This window comes from Oryzias latipes, chromosome 15 (genome assembly GCF_002234675.1).
Source record: "Oryzias latipes chromosome 15, ASM223467v1".
Classification (NCBI taxonomy): Eukaryota; Metazoa; Chordata; class Actinopteri; order Beloniformes; family Adrianichthyidae; genus Oryzias; species Oryzias latipes.
In genome coordinates this window covers 6,605,439-6,628,329 of record NC_019873.2, presented here as the reverse complement: position 1 = coordinate 6,628,329, position 22,891 = coordinate 6,605,439, and the positions used below count along the sequence as shown (strand labels likewise).

The 22,891-nt window shown below is 41.6% G+C and overlaps 1 protein-coding gene across 2 annotated transcripts in view; it reads right to left on the bottom strand.

Moving 5' to 3' along the window:
• Positions 1-22,891, bottom strand: part of LOC101155292 (tetratricopeptide repeat protein 7A) — a 76,574-nt gene that overhangs the window by 42,496 nt on the left and 11,187 nt on the right. For both annotated transcript variants that reach the window (XM_023963404.1, XM_023963405.1), the window contains exons 5-14: positions 22,072-22,202; positions 20,975-21,099; positions 19,236-19,314; positions 18,791-18,960; positions 16,312-16,375; positions 16,071-16,208; positions 13,261-13,344; positions 12,620-12,724; positions 2,953-3,070; positions 1,200-1,257 (exon numbers count right to left, since the gene is read on the bottom strand). In XM_023963404.1, coding sequence (XP_023819172.1) covers positions 1,200-1,257; positions 2,953-3,070; positions 12,620-12,724; positions 13,261-13,344; positions 16,071-16,208; positions 16,312-16,375; positions 18,791-18,960; positions 19,236-19,314; positions 20,975-21,099; positions 22,072-22,202 — 1,072 coding nt within the window. The remainder of the gene's footprint in view (positions 1-1,199; positions 1,258-2,952; positions 3,071-12,619; positions 12,725-13,260; positions 13,345-16,070; positions 16,209-16,311; positions 16,376-18,790; positions 18,961-19,235; positions 19,315-20,974; positions 21,100-22,071; positions 22,203-22,891) is intronic.

The window sequence follows — 22,891 nt, the reverse complement described above, 5'->3', positions numbered from 1 at the left end:
GAACGCGCACCTGGAACTTATGTAGGACGTTAAACAGGTGAGTTGATTAAACTGAACCGCCCTCAGGGAGGAGTAACCAGGTAAACGCACTGCTCAAGTTGCCTGCCTGAAATACTCCCAGGGTCATTCACTTCAGTCAAATGTCTCTACATCCTCTGGGTTTGAAAGTTAACTTCAACTTAGCCACAAACTCTGTTTTTCGGGAAAAGCTTGTTGCAAGACTTCTACCTGCCGTATCTGCTTTTTTTCATTTGTCATAGCTTCCTGTTCTCAAGTACGGGGGTTTGTAAACGTAAAGATCCCCTGCGATTAAAACTGTGTTTTTAGCATGTTCTTGTGGTATTTTTCTGATGATGGAGAGCATATATAAAGAAAATTAAGCTTACAATTGCATCTCTGAGTATTTCTTTTTTCAAATTGTTGTGAATTTGGAGGGGACACAAATATGCCGTTTGAAAAAAGATTGTATTTGTGACGTAGAAAATACACTGGACAGGTCACAAGCTTCCTGCTCTGCTCCATTCTGATGCATCCACTTGCAGACAAACAGATCCATGTGCGTCATTGTTTTCCTTGTCTGAGCTGGAATCTGACTCAAAACTGTACGTCTGGACTGTACGTCTCAGCAATTTTGTTTCACTGGTAATGTTAGGTTGGGGCTGTAAGGGGCTGTAGGCAAGCGAGAGAGCACGTAAACAGAGAGCTTAGTTACAGTATGGATGAAGGAAGTGGGGGTGGGCTTGCTCCACAACTCAGAGGCAAATTTCTAATGAGGTGCTGCTGCTCTGCTTAAACTATGTCCTAGAAAACAACACAGGTTTTTGATTTTGGCTAAAAATGACATAATTATAGTTAAAAGACCACTTTTACAATAGATCAAAAGATAATCGGAGTGGGACTTTAAGATATAAAATGACACATAAAAATGTTTTTTTGGTTAATTCTAAGTAAATGAAAATTTGGTTTATTCTGGGTCCTGTGTCGGGTTAAACCTTTTTTTTTTTTTACCAGCAACTGTCAGTGTGAAGGCTGAGACACCAAAGACCCTTTCCCCTCTTATGCGCTCACAAGTACCAAAGTGATGGGCATGGCAAACACAAAGCTGAGAGACACACCATCTGCGAGGACTTTGAACCATGTTCATGTGAGAAAACGTATATTTAGTAACTGAGAAAGCAGTGCGTCATAGTGAAACATACTTATTTAAGACTTGCAGGGCCTTTTTGTTGAATTCATTCCTGTCGTCTTTGAGGGAAGCTGTGGAGAGACCAGATCTGGTTTTGTTACATTATATCACATTGCAGACAAGGATTCATGCTAACACCTCACCCACTCCATGGTCTCAAATCACAGAACATACAGTGGTGCAAAAGGGTCTCTTTTGGATCCGCGATTCTGCTAGTTGATTTGCGGGAACCATGAGTTTGGTCTGTAATGTTCATCATACATATACTTCAACTATGAGAGAAAAAAAAAGTACCAAAATGAATCCAGGAAACTATATTGTTTATTTTTTTAAATAATTTTTAAAGTATTATGGTACAGAGAAAAGTATTCGGTTGCTGATCTTTCCACACACTGTAGCTGCTTTTTTTGGTCCATTCCACCATGCAGATCTCATCTAGAGCTGTGATGTTTGGGGCTGTTGCTGGAAAAAGAAAACTTTCCACTCCCTCCGCAGATTCTCTAACCCTTGTGCTATCCAAGGCCCTTTAACATTGTGAGTTGGGTCATCTAGACCCCACTAGACAGTGCTCTGAACCTTTTTTCTTCAATAATTTGTGATCTTCACTGGTGTCCATGGATTACATGAAATCTTTCCACCCTTATCCACCTTTGTCATGGTAGGGAGAACACGTCAATGTAAGGGTGGGGTCATAGGATAGCACAAGGGCTAATAGATTGAGGTTTAAAGATGACCAAGTCCACTCCAAAACTTTGAAATGCTCTTGTCCAAAATCTCACTATCCATGGACCATTCATCGTTTTCCTTTAGATGGGTCTGGGTATGTTCTTGTTTTGTCGAGGGATTGGTGCAGGACCCAAATGCAGAGACGGGAGGCAGGATGTTCCAAAAAACCAGGGATTTTTAATATAACAAAAGGTGCTGCCAAGCCAGGAAACTAGAAAACCAACTCACGGGGTACACAGAAAAACATGGTAGCAGACTGTATGGACCAGCACAGAGGAAGGCAGAGACAAGACATACATACAAACAGGACTGAGATTGGTACCAGGGAAGTAAAAACTAAAAACTCAAACTAAGACAGGCAGGAAGAACCTTCAAAATAAGACAGGAAGTTGAATACAACACAAACAGAACCCAAACCACAACAGTTCTGGTTTGCGCAGGGGGACCTTTGGACCACTGGCGGATTTGAATATTTGATGACATTGTGTGTTACTATGGTAACCTTTGTTACTATGGTAACCTTTGTTACTGCGGTGCTAGCTCTCTCCAGGTCATTGACCAGTCCCCCCTTGTATTTCTGGGTGTTTCCTTTGCGTTTTCCAGGTCATTTGTCCTTCCAACAGGTGAGACCTTGCATAAAGCTCCAGGTGGAGGCACAATGTCCGTGATCTTGTATTTCTTCCCATTTTCTATATTTGCTCCTGCCGTTGATCTCTTCTCTCCAAGCTGCTAGTTCATTGCAGATTGGTTCATCCCAGTCTTGTTCAGGTCTACAATCCTATCCCTGCTGTCCTTTCAGCTCCTTGGTCATGGGGGAGAGGTTGCAGTCTGACTGTTTAGGGGTGTGGACAGGTAATTTTCTGGATTTGTTTCTTACATTCTGTCTTTCACAGTTGAAGTGTATCTATGATGAACATTAAAGACCTCTCTCATCTTTTTAAGAAGGACAACTTGTACAATCTTGGATCCTGACCAACAAGGAAGAAATGTGCTGTCTCTATCCCAGTTGTGTGGGATTTTTTTGGTGAGGAGTTTCTTACCCTCAGAAGCCTGACGGCTGAAGCAGAGTCCAAGGGCCAGGTAAGCTCGGGGCAGAAATTCCCCTGCTTCTTCCCCCATGGACACCACCCTTTTGGACAGAGTCTCAGCTTCCTTGAACTGAACAATCAACACAAACAGTTAGCTTCTAAATACTTATAGATACTACTGAAATCAGTGAAGACTGGCATTTAAAAAATACTTATATAAGTAAGAATATAAAGTTTTTTAACGATTTTGCAATGGAATTAATAGGAACCGAGTTTTTTGTATTGCTACTCATAGACTGTTTGCCAGAAACTGCCGAGGTGTGGAGCCAGAACCAGAACTTCTGTCTGAAAGAAATGAGACAAATCCTTTGCAGGTCATCATTCTGTTGAATGAGTCTATGTCTAATAAGCTTTAGTCTCAAAGTGCCAAAGTGTGTGCAGGTGATGTGACCCAAATAAAGGTTTTGAAAATCATCATACAACCTCCACTGTGCCTGACAGTTAGCATGAGGCTTTTCCTTAGCTGATGCAGATCAAGAAGGTCTCAAAGGGGAGTTGGTCCAGAAGACTTCAGATTTGTACACTGCAAAAACTCAATCTTATGAAAGTCAACAGACCCTATTTTAAAGGAAAAGTGTCTTCTTTTCTGCCTTGCACCACAAATAATCTTTTCAATAAGGTTTTTCAATAGCAAAACAATCCTAGTTTAAAAAAAAAAAACATGTCTTAGTGACTAGAATTTTTTTCTTACCATGAATGTTCTTGGAGAGATATTTTTTACCACATTGGCAATTTCTTTTGGTTTATTTAGAGAATGTTTTCCAAATGTTAAGAATGTTTGACCTATTTCTAAGGGGGCCTTTTTGCAGTGTTCAGTTTTATGAATCTCTGTGGTCTTCCATGTTCTTTTAAGCAGAAAAATCAACCATCCAAAGGAAAAAAATGTATATTTGCTCAGACTTCTAAAGTATGTTTGTGATCATCCTTCTATTATTAACCGAATAAAGTCTGGAGTGTCTGACAGAAAAATTATTTCGGGTTTTTCTGAACATTAAAGTCTGACATTTTGATATATTGGCCTCAAAATGTCAGACTTTAATGTTCAGAAAAACATATATTGGCCTGGAGCCAGTTTAGCTCGTGTTGGTTTGCGGCGCCTTCCATCCGTGAAACCCGGGTTCGACTCCAGGCTGCTCCCTGTTCCCTTCTCTACCTCTGCCAGTTCCAAGCCCGGTTTGAGAAGGTTGCGTCAGGAAGGGCATCCGGCGTAAAACATTGCCAAATTTACCATGCGACTTGTTCGCTGTGGCGACCCCTGATGGGAGAAGCCAAAAGTGGAAGAAGATTTTGATATATTGGCCTGTGTCAGAGGTGCTCACTTCTGTGATTTTTGGTCTCGTTCTTCCTAAATAAATTATTATATAGTTTATTTCCAGCTTAAGAGATAGAGTTGCACAAATGGGTGCTAACTTTCACATGAGACAAATACTTGACTTATCTGAACAGACTTTAGAAACATAAAATGTATCAGATGAAGCCTCTCAGTGTCACTGTGAAAGCAGGATTTGCATTCTCCTCTGGTGCACATTAGTGGAAGTGTTCAGCAAGCGATGTGGCAGGCATGAACAGCCTGGTGTGAGTTTAGTGTGAGAACAGTCTGCATGGATTCAGCTGAAGGACAGCTCGGAGTCCTTCAGCATGCACACATGCTCGCCCACACGCGCAGCAACAGAGCTGCACAGAGCGCAGGAAAAACACTGTCACTCTGAAAGGTGGAGCTGGAGGTGGGTGGGTGGGCAGGTGAGCAGATGAGGGCAAAGCAGACCGACTGCTGAGACACCCCTCGCCTTTGTCTCCCCCTCTTCCTGCGCTGTTTTCTCCCTCTGCCTCCCTCTCCAAAGCCAGCTGCTGCTAGTTTCAATAGCCAAAGTCGCAGCTCATCTGAAGATTTTTCTCTCCTCTGATGAATGTTGTGAAAGAAGAGCATGTGACCGTTTTAGAGAAAAGACCTCACATCTGAAGAGCTGCTCTTTCTGAATCTAGCAAAGCTGCTATTCCTGTCAGTTTACTGATCATTCGAGTTTTGAGAGTTCACCTGGAAGTCCGAAATTAGACGTGAATTTTCATTGGATCTGGGGGAAGCTGACGTAAATAGGGAAAAATGTCGCCATGCAGATCACAGCGCAGACGGTCCGATGGCACTGAAGAACCATGGCCCATTTATGTAAAGCCACACAGCACCGTGACCATAGTGTCGCATTGTGATTAAAACTGTAAGCTCCTTAGTGTCTCTGACCTGCAATGATCTCCAGTCACTGACAGATGCGTTGTCTGCATTCACCCGTTGGCTTCTCCTTTCTAATCTGACCCCTTTTCTCTGTCAGCCTCATCCTCTTTTTTTTTTTCTCTGCCTCCACTCTAAATTCTGCTGTTGTTTTCTCTCTGGTGAGATCCTGCACTCTGGCTTTAAGTGCACAGCAGATCCTTCATAAATCCACACTGAGGCACAGCTGAGGAGAAGGAAGACTTCTTCAGGGAGAATCTGTGCCTTATCGGGTGGCATAATTCAGAAATCAAAAACAAAAGTTGAACTAAATGTTTGTGTTTCTATAACAATGACTTATTAAACATTATCTATAAAGAGCGGGTTGTTGTTTTGCTGCAATTTAGATGTGAGCAGAAATTTGGCAACTTAGGTATGACTTTGAGAAATGGGTGAAGCGAGCAAGGGCTATAAAAACTATCCCAGTGCTTCCAAACCCGCAATCCTGCTTTGGGAAAGTCATAAGTACAGATCAGGAAGAATGAAGTCCAGGTTCAAGTTTTCTGTGCCTGCAGGGGTTTGGCAGGACACGGCCACCTGCTACTGTTTTGACAACAAGTCTGGAACTTTTCCACACGCTCCTATGTAGAGAATTTCACCGAAGATCTGCCCTTAACAGAGAAACACTTTCAGCCTATTTTCCTCTCAATTCACGCCATTCTAGGAATAACACCTAAGAAATGTTAGGAGAAAGCAGATACTAAAAGCATCACTAGTGAGAAAAAGTTCAGTCAGCAAGGTGACCTCTTACTTTTACTAGCAGTCTGCTGATATTTCAGCGCCTCATAAATGTAGCAGCTACCATTTTCAGAGTATAAGTCGCACCTCACTCAGGAGCGACTCATATGTAATTTTTTTAAACATAAATAAGCGCATATATGAATTATTTTCCACTAACAACCGGTTGTGCTTTAGCAGTTGTTTCCCCCTAACAACCACTTGAGGGCGCTGTAGGGGTGTGCATCAGTATTTGCTACTGAAAAGAGGCAGACGAAAAAATGCTGTCCACAACAAACATAAAGGGGAACCCGATCATTTCCTACCTGAACTTTATGATATTTTTTTGTGTACATTGAAACATTATTATTCTTGTTTTTATTTTTTCCCTCCTCCGACTAATGCAGGACAGCAAGTCATCAAACTGGGTTACAGAGATATGGAAGCTAAAAGCGCTGTCAGTCAGACGCAGCTCCTGCGGTAGATGGTTAACTTTTCAAAAGTGCAACTTATTCTCAAGTGTGATAATTTTATTCTGCTTTATTATGCATCTTTTGGGTGCTGCAACTTATACTCCAGAGCAGTGTTTTTCAACCATTGTGCCGTGGGAGATGGTCAGGTGTGCCGTGGGAAATTGCCCTCATTTACTGATCTAAAAACAATTACCAACTCCAGGATGTCAGCTCTTTGTTGTTGTTTGTTCATCCAAACAATGAATGCCCTGATAAAACACTGAGTAGTTAGGAATATGAAAGATCATAAAATACTTTTTTCTTTGCGTTTATTTGATTCTATTAAAGACATTTTGATAAGAAGGACAGGTCCGCGATTTAGCTGTAGCTTCAGACATTTTTGGAAAAGTCCCGCCCCTTTAACTGTCTCCACCAATCATTCTTGGAGGCTTAATCACACGTCATCAGTCTGACCAATCAGAAGTGGTTAAACTCTTCACTTCCTTGTTCCGATTCTGCTCATAAGTCTCTCAGTTCCAACAAACATACCAGCTAAAGCTCGTCTTTAGCGGTGTAGCTTTCCACAGAATCTAGTGTCAGACCGTGGAACAAGTGAAGAAAACCATGAAGCTCAGAGACACTAGTCTGTCTGGGTTCGGCGGCTGTTTGCACTACATCTCCCATGATGCAGTGGGTTAAAGTGACAGCGTCTCAGTGCACAATGAGTCGTCCTTGTTAAACGTCTTGAAACCACAACGAACACACAGCAAACAGTTTTTAAATCTTCTAACTTAACTTTTATTACATCTTTTAGAAAAAACAGCTGCAACTTCCAGCTTTTTCTGCCACAATTATCACAAAAATGCACGTGAGATTGCGGAGGGGCTGTAGATCAATACAGACTATGAGTTTCTCCTTTTTTTAATTTTTTGGATGCCGGTGTGCCACGGGATTTTTGTCAAGGTTAAAGTGTGCCATGGCTCAAAAAAGGTTGAAAAGCACTGCTCCCGAGCAACGTATAGTTAGAAAAATATGGTAAATAAATCTAGAACTGAATTTTCTTTTCTCTTTTTTTTTTTTTTTACTGTAAATACACTGACCAAAATTATAAACGCAACACTTTTGTTATTGATCCCATTTTTTATGGTATGAACTGGTATGAACTTTTTTATGGTATGAAACATTTTCCAAATACACCAAATAACCAGTTCTCTGAAATATTGTTCACAAATCTGTCTAAATCTGTGATAGTGAGCACTTCTCCATTGCCAAGACAATCCATCCCACCTCGCAGGTGTGCCATATCAAGATGCTGATTAGACAGCATGAGTATTGCACAGGTGTGCCTTAGACTGGCCACAAGAAAAGGCCACTCTGAAATCTTCAGTTTTGTTTTATTGAGGGGGTCAGGGGACTCAGAGAACCAGTCAGTATCTGGTGTGACCACCACTTGCCCACAACAATGGGCCCCAGGATCTCTGTGCATTCAAAATGCCATCAATGAAATGCACCTGTGTTCTTCGCCGATAACATGCACCTGCCCATACCATAACCCCACCACCATGGGCTACTCGATCCACAACATTGACATCAGAAAACCGCTCACCCACACTACGCCACACACGCTGTCTGCCATCTGCCCTGAACAGTGTAAACCGGGATTCATCCGTGAAGAGAACACCTCTCCAACGTGCCAGACGCCATCGCATGTGAGCATTTGCCCACTCAAGTCGGTTACGACGACGAACTGGAGTGAGGTCGAGACCTCGATGAGGACGAAGACCATGCAGATGAGCTTCCCTGAGACGGTTTCTGACAGTTTGTGCAGAAATTCTGTGGTTATGCAAACCGATTGTTTCAGCAGCTGTCCGAGTGGCTGGTCTCAGACGATCTTGGAGGTGGACATGCTTGATGTGGAGGTCTTGGGCTGGTGTGGTTACACGTGGTCTGCCGTTGTGAGGCCGGTTGGATGTGCTGCCAAATTCTCGGAAACGCCTTTGGAGACGGCTTATTGTGGAGAAATGGACATTCAATTCCCTAGCAACAGCTCTGGTGGACATTCCTGCTATCAGCATGCCGATTGCACGCTCCCTCAAAACTTGCGACATCTGTGGCATTATGCTGTGTGATACAACTGAAGATTTCAGAGTGGCCTTTTCTTGTGGCCAGTCTAAGGCACACCTGGGAAATACTCATGCTGTCTAATCAGCATCTTGATATGGCACACCTGCGAGGTGGGATGGATTGTCTTGGCAAAGGAGAAGTGCTCACCATCACAGATTTAGACAGATTTGTGAACAATATTTCAGAGAACTGGTTATTTTGTGTATGTGGAAAATGTTTCACATCTTTGAGTTCATACCATAAAAAATGGGAGCAATAACAAAGGTGTGGCGTTTATATTTTTGGTCAGTGTATTTTCAAAGAAGTCATACAAATGACTACAAGCAACCTGTTAAAGCTCCTCATCCATCACTGGACCTCCGACCCCTCAGTCCTCTAAACTCAAATGCAGTGGACCCCACACTGTGTCTTCACAATATGAGAGAGATTTAATTCCAATATTTATGGTAAGTTCCCTTGTATTGGGTTTTAAAAATCCACTTCATATTTTGATTTATTGTGGTTTATCGATTTATATACAGTATACCGTTTTTAGGCAAAATCAAGAAATCTGTGTTGTTTTCAAGGACATAGTTTCTGCAGAGCGGCAGTGGCTCCATAGAATTCGCCTCAGAGTTGTAGGTGAGACTGTTGGCATGTAGCAGCAGCAAGCAATGTGGCAGTCATAAACCCCCACGATGACTGAATTTCTAATGAACTCCTGTTGCTCTGCAGAAACTACGGCACTGGTTTCTTGATTTTTGGCTTAAAACAGCATAATAATAATTAAAAGACCACTGGGGACGCTCTTACAATAGATCAAAAGATGACTGGAGTGGCTCTGTAATAGATTTCCTCTGAAGGTTTTAAAAGGAGTTAAAAATATAATGCTTTTATTTTGATAGGTCACAGGTAAAGACAGACTTATGTGACCTTAGATAAAAATAACATCTTTTTTATTTTATCCCTTGTGCTATCCTAGGTACTTTAACATTGGCAGTTGGGTCATCTAGACCCACTAAACAGTGCTCTGAACCTTTTTTCGTCAATGATTTGTGATCTTGACTGGTGTCCATGGATTAGATGAAATCTTTCCACCTTTATCCACCTTTGTCATGGTAGGGAGAACACGTCAATGCAAGGGTGGGGTCATAGGATAGCACAAGGGTTGAAGGTGTTTTTCTATTGAGTTTTTTGTAATGCCATAATAATATCATGCAATAAGCCACATTTTTAATTGAACCAAAACTGATGTCTCACCAGTGCTGAGGTGGCAAATTTGTCAAGTTTTTCTCACACTGAGGTTGTGAGATTTAACATCATAGTTGGAGGGAAAAAAAGTCTACCGCAGATCCAATAAGGTCTTTCACCCTCACCCTCAGAGCTCATGCCCGAATAACAGATACAACCACTGACAACTTTAGCACATATACAGAGTGATACAGGAATAACAGCTTGAGTGACAACAGCCAATTTAAGTGCAGACAACTGGGTTGCGTCATCTGATACAGCACGTCTGCTGCTGGTCAGCTGTGGTGAGTAAGTGCTGACAGTGATCCGTGGAGTAACTACGAACCAGTGACAGATTGTTGGAGAATGTGCTAGAACAAGTCTGATGAGTGGCAGCAGAAACTAGAAACGTCCAGCCCTTAAAGACCCCTTGTTGGGTTTGGGGCTTCTATGGCACATGGAGGGACAACTGCAGACAGTAGTGTACGCTGTGTTCTGGTGTGTGTACTTGTGACCAGGAGTCCTGCTTCCTGTGTGACAGAACAACTTTTTTGTTACATATTTTTTTGTTCTACAAATAGAGATAATGTCCAACGTTTTTATTGGCTTTATCACAGCAAGCCAACGCTAACTGTAATAAGCATTAGCCTTATTCGGCGCCAGAAAAATCAAGCTGTGCCACAGTGTTAAATTACAGTCTCACATATGGAAGAAGCAGGATTTTGCATTTCACTTTGAACACGTGTTAAAATGATATTCGGAGACATTCCTGCTGAAATCCAAACATGGTTGCAGGACAGCGGAGATACCAGACAGATCAGGTAACAGCAGCTGAGATAACCAGTATTTGCCACACAGTCCAGGACCCTGAGAAATACCAGGGGTCAAGCTTCCAACACACTGGACTTAAGGTCATGATAAGAAATACTGCTGTGTACTACACTGTTTTAAACCTTGTTCTTATGAGACCAAATTTAGAGAGAACATTTTTGTGACTGCAACGTCAATTTGATTCATTGAGAACTGGACTGAGTGAGTGTAATGTGTACATTTTTTCAACACGGCCATGTTGGAACCAGAAATGGTCAATAATCCAACTCATTTCGAGTCAACATGTCAATGGCAACCACCTTCGCCAATCAGGAGTGAGCTTGTTGGAAGTCCACACCCCTACAACTTGAAAGCGTGCTTGACAGAAACCGTCAAACGTTTCGAACATTGAACGTGAGACCACATGCTTTTATTGAGGCCTCTGATTGGTCAGTTTATAACTTGAATAACTCTCACTGAAGAAAAATAAACTTGAATAAAAATGAGGATTATTAAAATGTTAAAAATGTAGCAGAGCAAGAATCTTTTTTCTGACCAATAGGAGGACTGAGTATCAGCTGTTTATTTAGAAGTCTTTGGGATTTTGGCTCCTTGGAACCAGCGGGTACTTCCTGTTTGAAACGCCATGAGGCGGAAACAGTCAGTCCAATCTTGGTTTGAACGAAAACTGGCGTCAGAATCAAGGCAAATTTGAGATTGAAACTTAACAGTAAGAGTAGGTCCACACATTTTTAAGAACAGCACATTTTGTTTTTCTGTTACCTGAAAGAGAAATTTTTATAGAGACCTTTTTGAATGTTATTTAAGGTTTATCAAGTACAGAACTATGCTTCCTGTTTTATTTAATGCATACATCCTATAAACATTACTGGTAGACACTGTGATGTTCCACAAAACCAGAACAAGAAACAAACTCAAAGGGTTAATTATAGTGTTAAAAAGAATATATTATGTATGTCCTGGAATGATTACTTGCCTTTCTTTCTTCATAAGCTTAAACTTGTCAATTGATTGATTGATTGATTACATTAATTAATATAGCTTTATTCAATATTAAATATGATTAGCACAAGTTAGACTAAAATAAAGCATAATCTTTCAAAATAATATTGTTTTTCTGCACTTTCTAACTGCTACCTCAGTGAGTGGTCATTGTTACACTCTGATCAACCACAATTCTGCAAACTACCAGCTTTCTGCTATTGGACCCTTTAAAGTTCATATTTTCTTGTCTGTTGTTTGAATTAGACTGTTTTTTTTTTTCAGAAGAGTTTAATAAATGTGAACTTTTTAAGTTTCTAAAATATATTTTAAAAGTTCTCATATTTTACTGAGTCTGTCATCTTTATTGGGTTGTGCAATAATTTAAATAAACAGTGTATTCTTGATGATGTTTTTGAGCAGGAACCCTTTTTGCTCCTTTCTCCTACACAATAGTAAGACATTCCAAAAAAGAGAATAGCTCCACCTAGAGGTGTGTGTGTCATGAACTGCTGCAGGACCTTATGTTTTATGCAGCGCACGCTCTTGCTGTTGTGCTTGGTGTATCTGCATGCAGGTGTGTGCACGCTGCTCACAGATTCCTCAGTTGGATCCTCTCCCTCTGGGTCGGCTGCTGTTCAGCCGCTGCAGCTCTAGATCGGGACCTGCATCACCGCTTAGCTGTGGTGGAGCGGTCCCCGCATGTGATGCTGCATTTGGCTGGCTATGCAGCTGTTCACAGAGAGGGAGCTCCCAAATATTAGCATTTCCAACAACCAACACATTGTTTTCGTGCTCAGCCTATTTCCCATTGTCTATCTCTATCAGTTAGGGGGTGGAAGGTGGGAAAGGGGTGGGGGGTTGTGTGTATGTGTGGGGATGGGCCTTTATTTTAATTTTCGTTCTGGTATTTATATTATTTATTTTGCTTTGTCTTAATGTAAAGCACTTTGTGTGGTGTTTTTATAGGAAAAGTGCTACATAAATAAAGTTTGATTTGGTTCGATTTGATAATGTGCAAGTGTGTGCTCTCTGTATTCACCCAGTGGAGCTGATTGATGCAGACTTTGGCAGCCAGGAGAGGCAGCGACGGGTCCTCAGGTCTCATCCTGGCACATTCTTTAAACACAGACACAGCACCGACCCACTGAAACGCACACAGACACAAATCATGATTCATGCTCTGACTGCAGCCAATCACCACACGGCCACAGATCCAACGGATCCCCGGCAAGTGTTTTAAACGCACATGCACGGCCCCATTAGACCCATTTAGGCTCACAGTCATGTAATACATGTAGGTCAATCATTACTCGACCACGCGCACGAGTCCTCGCACTCAGGCGTATTCACACCGGAGGCAGTCCTAAATAGAAGCGGATCTGACGACACCAAGGCGGCCCCCCTGGCCTTATAGGGAGCGGACTATTTCTAGAAGTCTCCATTGATCTGCAGTATCAGTATCAGCCCATCCTGCAATCCAGATCAATGTTCCTGCCACAGACGTGCGTGAACGCACATGTGCACGCTGATGAGCAGCAATGAGAGGTTGAGGCGTGCCTGATGTGAATTCCCCTCCATCACCTTGATCTCTGCTGCACACGTGGAGACAGTCATGTGGGAGGAGCCTGAGGGAGGATGGGTGAGGTTCTCCCGCCCATATATAAGGAGAAATGAGCTCACCTTCCCGGCCGCCATGAGTGACAAGCCCAGCTGGTGCCAGAGGTGAAACTCGGTGAATGAAAATTTCATGGCTCGCTCCAGACACTGGGAGGGGGGGAGAAGACAGACAGACAGACAGACAGATGCGTGGTTTGTTAGCGCATGCAGCAGGTCACCACATCTGCAGCATCTTTGGCTTTTGTGGAGTCATCCAGCTGGACGGTTGTACCTTTGCAGCCTAAATTTGGGCTCCCACTCCATGCTGTTTCCACACACACTGCTGTAAGGACTGACATGAGCGGGGTCCGCTCAGCAAGACGCTGTCAGTCATACAGATGCCAGACCGAGCAAAAGAAAGCTGTTATTCTGATTATATAATGGGCTCTTGACCATGAGACACGCAGACAAAGAAATCATGCTGCTCAAGCCAGAAGCACCAAATCAGCCTCAGTGGGATCTAATTAAATAAAGACTGAAATATTTATGTAGGAATATAAAAGATGTAGGATTTTTTTTTTCATAAACTGAGCTGAATAGCGTGAGCTTTTTTAAGTTTGAAGGTGAAGCCACAGGAAGTTGTATTTGCTTATATATAGCAGAGCTGACCCTTGTTAACACTGTTAAATGAGGACACGATCCATTACAAATCTCTGTTTAACGCCTGGGGTTAGTGCAGAGCAGGAACCAGCTTCAGCCAAACCCTCATCAGCAAAGCTGAAGTTGTCCTTAAGTTCCAAACAACAAAGCCCTTTTTAAAGGCCCACTGCGATCATCTTCTGATCTATTGTAAAAGCGTTCCCAGTGGACGTAGTTTCTGCAGAGCGGCAGCAGTTCATTAGAAATTCACATCTGAATTTTAGCTGGGACTGTTGGCGCAGAATGAGCTAGCCTTCAATTCCCATCATGCTTTTGTTTACATTCTCTCCTGCTACCTTACAGCCCCTCACACTCCCAACCTAGCAACAAAAATGCTATAAATATATAATATTGTAGCAATGCAGCTGTACAGTTTTGATCCAGATTCCAGCTCAGACGAGGAAAACAAAGACGTTCATGGATCCAGTCGTCTGCAAATGGATGCATCGGAATGGAGCTTGTGGCCTGCCGATTGTAGTTTGAACGTAACAACTATGATCTTTTTCAAATGGCAATTATTTGTCTGATTTTCTGATTTGAATAAAGACATACTCAGAAATGCAGTTATTCATTAATTTTCTTCTTATTTGTCCTCAATCATGAGAAAAAATGCCAAGAAAACATCTTCAAAAAAACCACAAACATTTTCATTGTAGTGGAGATTTAATGCAGAGATACACGTTTGCCCTCAGCACAGAGACAATAACTAAATGTTTCTGTTTCTATGACATTAAAAATATTTTTAAAATGTAAAATAAATATTAAAGCCAATCGTATTCCCTCTTTTTGACGCATACTTGATGTGGTCCTTGCAGTCCTGAACGGCGTTGGTAACATACTAATGTGCTGCTCTGTTTCTTGGAGATTTTTTGCCAAATTATTATAAAATGTGTTACCTTGTATTACATTAACCATTAACTCCAGCTGAACAAATCGATATAATATATGATGTGAACATATTAGGAATGTGGGCGTGGTTAACAAAAAAAAACTTAGTTGCTAAGGAAATCCAAAAGTTTACTTTTGCAAATTCTTTAGATAATAATGCAGATGCGTTTGTCACCCCCTGGCAACCATGATATAAAATGGTTGCCATGGAGATAAAATTAACAGAAAAGATGCCATATTTAACAAAAAGTGTTATTTTTCATGAATTTATCACATACAGAGGCAGGAGAGAGTAAAAAGCCGGTCATGGGGGGTGGCGAGGGCATGGGGGGTAGCTTTAATTTAAAATTCTTTCTAACAGCTATACACAAGTTTATAGAAACCGGCAGCCTATCTATCTATATTTCCATGTTCACCTACATATTTTAAAGGTTTTCCACAGATACCTATTTAAAATACCTATTTTGTGCTTTCACATCCCATTTTGGTCACAGCTTCAGTGGAAAAGTTATCATTTTCCTCCAAAACTTAACCACAAATGCAAAAAAACTTGTCAAATTATTTTAGAATAACCTGATATTTCTATTTTTTTTCTGTCTTTTCTTTATCTAGCTGACCTAATCGTGCACAAGTGAATCATGACATACAAAACTCCTGTAAAGTCAGTTTAGAACAGCCATCAGAACCAGATGTCGTATTAAAACATCAGCTCTTAAACGTCTACATCAGTCATGTACTGTCAAACTCTTTTCCTGTAATGTGGCTTCATCTAAGCTCCATAACAACATATCTGTTTGATGTGAGGCTGCATTAGAAATCAGAAGATGTTCACACAGATTCATTAAAGCCACGGGTAGACACAGAGTCTAACTGCTCTCATCAAATATGCACAGCACCGACTGCCTGACATTTAATTCTAAATAAATGGCGCACTCCGGCCTCCTCAGTAAATCAAAGCAGCCGTGTTGGTGGAGCCGCCTCAGCGTGCGTCCGCGTGTGTTCATAATCAAATGACTGATGGCTTCGGAGAGTCGGTTGGACAGGTGTACAAACCTAATTTGAGACAACCCCTCCAACTTCCCACATCTGGTTAGAGGTCACATTAGGGGAAGTGGCCAAGCTTGAAAAACAAGTGAGGAGGAATTCTGAGCAGAGGAAGGAAGCTGAGGAGGAGGAAGATGAGGAGAGGAGGGATTCCTGCATGTAAAGTGATCAGATCTTTTGTCCAAACATCTGAAAAAGTTACTAACCCCCCCCATCCTAGAGAAAAGACTTCCTTTGTGGTGTTTGTGTGTGGTTCAAAGCACCTCAGACAGCATGGCATACTGCCCTCTCCTGGCCATGCCGATGCTGAGCAGGTCGTACACAGAGGTGGCATCCTGCAGACTGGCCTGGCGGGCCTCGGCCTGGTCCGGCAGACGGCTGATCACGCCTTCTGCACTGGTCTGGAGAGACAGAGAAGAGAAATGACGGTCGCTCTGACTGTCTGAGAAATCTGAATGGTTCCTTCCATGTCAAACCTGAAACAGAAGGCCAAAAGCGTCTCACCATGGACTCTGTGATTAGCAGCAGCAGCACAGCCTCTTCCACCACGTCCTGCGGACAGAAGCAACTGCCAGGACACAAGAAACACAAAAAAGAACAAAACAGGAAGTTTAACTCTCTGTCAAGGTAAACAAGATGGTCCAAATGTGGACTGCCAGGAGTGTCTGGTTTCTGTTTCACCTGTGGAGCTGTAACACAAGCTTGAATGTATCACTACACAGCACTATCTCCAGTATCACACACAGCTTGTGTGTGTGTGTCTCTGTTGCCTTTTCAAGTCATTTGTTTCCATTTTTCCTCCCTGCACAGCTCTGTCACATTAAAGGACACTTCCACAACACACTGTAGAGCCCCAAACAAAAGAAGTGAGTGGTGACAATACAGAGGCAGAGTCCTCCTCAAGGTGAATTCTCCTGTTTCTGTCTTACGATAGTGTGGGCTGGATTAGTCATGTGGCAGAGACTAAGTATGGCTCCCTGGCAGAGCAGCATCCCTGCAAAGACGGAAACCCAAAGCAACAAAACACTGAATCCCATTGTAATGATCAGAAAACCTGTTCTAAATGTGATAATAGGAAGACTTAAACTTTTCATCGAATAGTCTGAAAATAATGGAGGATGTCTGACAATGAACCCTGATGATAAGGTCATGATTGGATTTGTTTTAAAGGAAAACATGATTTTTTATCACAAGAAAAAAACCAGAAGGACATCATGATGGTTTAAGGATAATAATTTACTTTTTACTTTTGTTGCACAGTGGCTAACTTTTTAGAGTTGTCTATTAAAACTCTTTGCTTAAATGTTAGAGTTCTTTAAGTTTGCATCTCCTCCCCTGGACCTTAGACCACAGATTGATGACTGGATGGTTAGATGGTTGGATCAGATGCATGGATGGATAGATGTATGGATGGATGGATGGATGGATGGATGGATAGATGGATGGATGGATGGATGGATGGATGGATGGATGGATGGATGGATGGATGGATGGATGGATGGATAGATGCATGGATGGATAGATGGATGGATGGATGGATGGATGGATGGATGGATGGATGGATGGATGGATGGATGGATGGATGGATGGATGGATAGATGCATGGATGGATAGATGGATGGATGGATGGATGGATGGATGGATGGATGGATGGATGGATGGATGGATGGATGGATGGATGGATAGATGCATGGATAGATGCATGGATGGATGGATGGATGGATAGATGCATGGATGGATGGATGGATGGATGGATGGATGGATGGATGGATGGATGGATGGATGGATGAATGGATGGATGGATGGATGGATGGATGGATGGATGGATGGATAGATGCATGGATGGATGGATGGATGGATGGATGGATGGATGGATAGATGCATGGATGGATGGATGGATGGATGGATGGATAGATGCATGGATGGATGGATAAACGGATGGATGGATGGATGGATGGATGGATGGATAGATGCATGGATAGATGCATGGATGGATGGATAAATGGATGGATGGATGGATGGATGAATGGATGGATGGATGGATGGATGGATGGATGGATGGAAGTCCACAATTTTTTTTTAAATAAAGATATTATATGTTCTATGGTCTTTAAGGGAAAAGCTATCTGATTATGTGCAAAAAAGTCCCAAGTCCGTTGTAATGTATTGACTATGCTTGACATTTAAAATGCATTAACCCTTGTGCTATCTTAGATGACCCCACCCTTACATTGACGTGTTCTCCCTACCATGACAAAGGTGGAGAAAGGTGGAAAGATTTAATGTAATCCATGGACACCAGTGAAGATCACAAATCATTGAAGAAAAAAGGTTCAGCGCACTGTCTAGTGGGTCTAGATGACCCAAGTCCCAATGTTAAAGTGCCTAGGATACCACAAGGGTAACGTGCAAACTTCCTGGACTTGTGTCTCTCTTGCATGGGTTTTGCTTTATCCCATAGATGGCAGCACTAGTTATCCAATATTGCAGCGCCCCAGTTTAATTCAAGAAGGGCCCAAGTCCAGAGACTTTAGTTTGCTAGTCCTCTGAAATGATAAAAGTGAGGTGCTTCATATTATAGCATTTGTAAGCTATGAACTGGTGCTAAATCTGGGTAAAGTATTAATCATTTGGTGCAGCTTCCCTTTAAGCTATTCAATTAAAATAATTTCCTGGAAAAACAAAACTCTTGGACTTGTGCCCCTTTGAACTAACCGATTCAATTATGTCACTTAGTTACTGGGTTACAGAATCAATGAATGATCTGAAAGACTGAACTGTTTTCTTTATGACCTTTTTAGGAGATAATGTCATTAAAACTGAAATGAAAACATGTGAGAGTCTTGTTAATTAGCATTGATAAACCAATTCCATTTAGTGCTCTTCAGGCCCATCAGACCAGACGAGCGGTGTCACCGGATGAAGGTGGGCTGAAACACAAACTGTCTGCGAGCACAGAGATGGTGAAATGCATGACACCAACCTGTCGGTGCTGTAACGCTGGGGCGGTTTGACGGTGGGGTAGATGGCATCCTTAGACGCGGCTGCGCCCTCCCTCTGAAGCCAGACTGGGGGTGGCGGGCCCAGAGGGGGCCAGTAGCTGTCTTCCCCCACAGAGCTCAGCAACACTTCAGCTAGCTTCTTAGCTGCAGACTGCAACACAGAAAGTTCATACATCCCCCGATTTTTTCCAAATGCCAAATTTGCGGCACAAATAATTGAAGTCTAAAAAGTCTAAAAATAAAGACAGAAACATGATAAGTGGAGTGATCAATTTTTCACACATACATCACACGAGAACGGGAAAGTGAATGAATAATTAACATACAGTCAGTGTCAAATGAGCAGAGTCTGGCTGGAATTTTATGAGCGGAGGAAACGTGAGGGCCAGACTCTGCTGTAGGTAAGAGCTTTGACAGGTGGATCACCTTCCTGAAGCTCTGGGACCCTCGTGACTCCACCACCCTCAGCACCCTCCGCAGCTGATGGACACCCTGCGCCAGATGACTGAAACACACACAGTAAGAACTCTTCATTAAAGATATTGCCTGTTTACGATCTCATTAAGAAATACATACAGCCCATAGGGTTTATACTAGATCATAAAGTGCAGAATCTGTTTACAGTATAAATGCGTATTGGGGTTGGGAACATTATTGTGTTAATCACATTAGCAATTATTTGAATGCACTTTTGTAAATGTCTATTTTAGTCTTTAAATGTAACATAGACGTTTTTCACTAACTGCCTCTGGACACTGAGGCAGAGTGTTGGACCCCAGTTGTCTATAAATGGGTGATGTCACCTCTTCCGGTTCCAACCAAATGAAGTCAATTCAGCTGCTATTTTTTCACCATACCACCATGTTTGGTGATTGGTCAAAGTCAGTCTGATTCGTTGGCCAAATCCAAATTCTTTCCCTACCCTTCCAATTGTAGGGGCATTTGAAGCTGTAGTGGTGTCTGAAGTGCTTTTTTTATGGAGGAGTGGTAGGGACTAGCTATCCCCCCACCAGTAGAGTGATCTGCATCATACATGTGGGGGGAGAAAAAAGCAACTCTTCTTTTACAATGAGCGACAACTTAAGTTTCCCATATCTCTCCATTTAGAGGGCTCAATGTAGGGGTAGGGAGAAACCAAAGGGGTAGGGGAAGAATTTGGATATGGCCATGTTTCTAGGGCAACCACTCCTGCCAATCAGGAGCAAGCTTTCTGGAAGGCCAACCCCCTAATACTGAAAGCCTGCTACACGAAATCTGTCAGTCAAACGGTTTGAACATATGATGTGAGACCTCATACTTTCATTGAAAAATCTGACTGGTCAGTTTATAACTTGAATTTCTTGCAATAAAGAAAAAATATCCTAAAAGATAATGATTAGCTAGACTGTTTAAAAAAAAGGAACCCGGGCGATGATGCTTATCCTGACAAATATTAAGTAACAGCCTTTTTTTTCTCAACATAGTTTGTGGCGTTTTGGCTTCTTGGAACCAACGAGTTCTTCCTGTTTGGAATGTGATGGGTATCCAGTCACTCAGTCCAGTTCTCAAGAGGCAGACTAGATCTTTATTCTGTGTCAGAGGCTTTATCATTGATGTTTAACAGGGTTGTTTGCAGCTTGTGACACAATGAAAACTGCAATCCCTGCAGACTTGTAGTTGTAAAAAGGAAGTGAAATCTTTCCTCTAAAGCAATAGACATTTTGGTAAAATATGAACAGAGTTTTGATTCACCAAGTTGTGAAAACAGTTAAGCTTTTGTGTTGTGCTTTTGGAAAACCAGATCAAACTGTTTTTTCAAATATTCAGAATTTAAAAATGACAGAGGTCAATTTTAATAGAAAAGATAAAACTTGTTGATGTGGGATAAAAAAAATTAAAGAGAAGAGAATAAAAAAGACAAAGAGTATTTAACTTATACAAGGCATCAAACCTGAGTAAATAATATTTATATTCAATGTCCCAACAATAGAAGCAAATAATTAAGAGCCTTGAATTTAGGAAATACAAATCAGAAAAGTTTGAACAAGTGCAACACTGACACCTGCTGGTTACAACTATAATTGCATCAAGAGTGGATTTGGTAAAGGGAGCAGTCCAGCAGAGTAACTCAGAGCTGCAAAACTCATCTGAAAAAATATATTTTCCATAGAAAGGCAGCCACTCACCCCCTTTGCAGCAGACAAAGGTAGGCACTCTGCAGAGCTGCCTGCAAGAAGTAGCCGAGGTCGAAGTCAACATGTAAAGGATGCAGAATGCCTTTGATTGTCTTGGAGTGAGGCGTTGTTACTGTCTGGAGGAGCAGCCACAAAGAAATACAAGAGAAACTGACATTTCGTTCTTTCCTTGGTAAATCAGTAAAAAGAATAGTAAAAAAACAAAAAAAGCAGATTTCTAAAAGTAACTGTTATGGTTCTTAGTATTAAATGTTTTAGAAATGTTGATCCAACAGCCGTAATCACTACTGTTAGGATAAAAAGGGAAAATGAAACTGAACTCACATTAAAGCAAACAATAAAACGGCCAAAAACAACATTTCTCAAATTCCTTGTGTTCCCTGTCTCTATGGCAAAACAATTATCAAAAGCTTGGAGATATGTGAAAGATTAGGCTTCTAAAAAGAGGGATTTCTGAGCAAAAGTTAAGTTTGAAGCACACCGAACCGCAACCACCGGCCTAAAAAAGAGGAAAGCAGTGGGAAGAGATCTTTTAGACCTTCTCCAAATGCTTTAAATAGCTTTACGTTTGTGCAGTTCTGAACATAACCCCCCCCCCACACACACACACACACACACACACACACACACACACATATTTAGTCTTTGAAATCAGACACAGATCATTTCAAATCCTTCTTGACTCAGAAACAAGTCAAATAAGAGATTATTTGATTGCCAAAATTAGCAAAACACAAGTATGTGAACCCCTGGCACATTCCACCACATTGGATCAAACGTCTGAGCTGGTGTCTGGCTCCAAACTGTACTGTACTCAATGCCAACAGTTCAACACACAACTCAGAGGTAAATTTGGGATGTACTGTTCCTCTGCAGAAATTATGTCCTAGAAAACTAAAAACTACATAATCATAATTACTAGGAACGCTTTACAATAGAGCAAAAGATGATTGGAGAGAGACTTTAAAGACATACATATCAAGTAAAAATAGGAAAAAAAAACTCAATAATAAACATAAGAACATGAGAAGAATTCTGGTGCTGACAGCAGCTGAGAACCAACGAAATGCCTCATGGCTGAAACTCACCTTATCCAGCTCCTGCAGGTATGACAGAGCTGCATCAGCGGCCCGCAGGAAACAGGACAGACTCTCCTCTTCTCTCTCTGAAAGACGGACACGAGACACAGAAGACAGCGTCTGATGGTCCAGAGACAGGCCTGAAACATCAGCAGAAAAACACATTTCCTTCTACTGTGACTCCTGCAATCCTTCTACGTTAACAAGAACTTTTATTAACATGGTTTTGTTAAATGATCTGCACTTTGACCGATAAAGGATAAATAACTTTAATTAGAGGTTATGAAACAGAATACGATAACTATGTAAAGAAAATATTATATACATTTCCTTCCTCCTACTACTTTTCAAGCAAATATTATACATCTTCATATTGGTACACAGAACAGACCAAAAGTTTGGACACACCTTCTTATTCAAAGAGTTTTCTTTATTTTCATGACTATGAAAATTGTAGATTCACACTGAAGGCATCAAAACTATGAATGAACACATTTGTGGAATTATATACATAACAAAAAAGTGTGAAACAACTGAAAATATGTCATATTCTAGGTTCTTCAAAGTAGCCATCTTTGATTTGATTAATGCTTTGTACACTCTTGGCATTCTCTTGATGAGCTTTAAGAGGTAGTCACCTGAAATGTTTTTCACTTCACAGGTGTGCCCTTGTCAGACATAATAAGTGTGAATTCTTGCCTTATAAATGGGGTTGGGACCATCAGTCACAAAAACCATCAAGCGCTACAAATAAACTGGCTCACATGCGGACCGCCCAAGGAAAGGAAGACCAAGAGTCATCTCTGCTGTGGAGGATAAGTTCATCCGA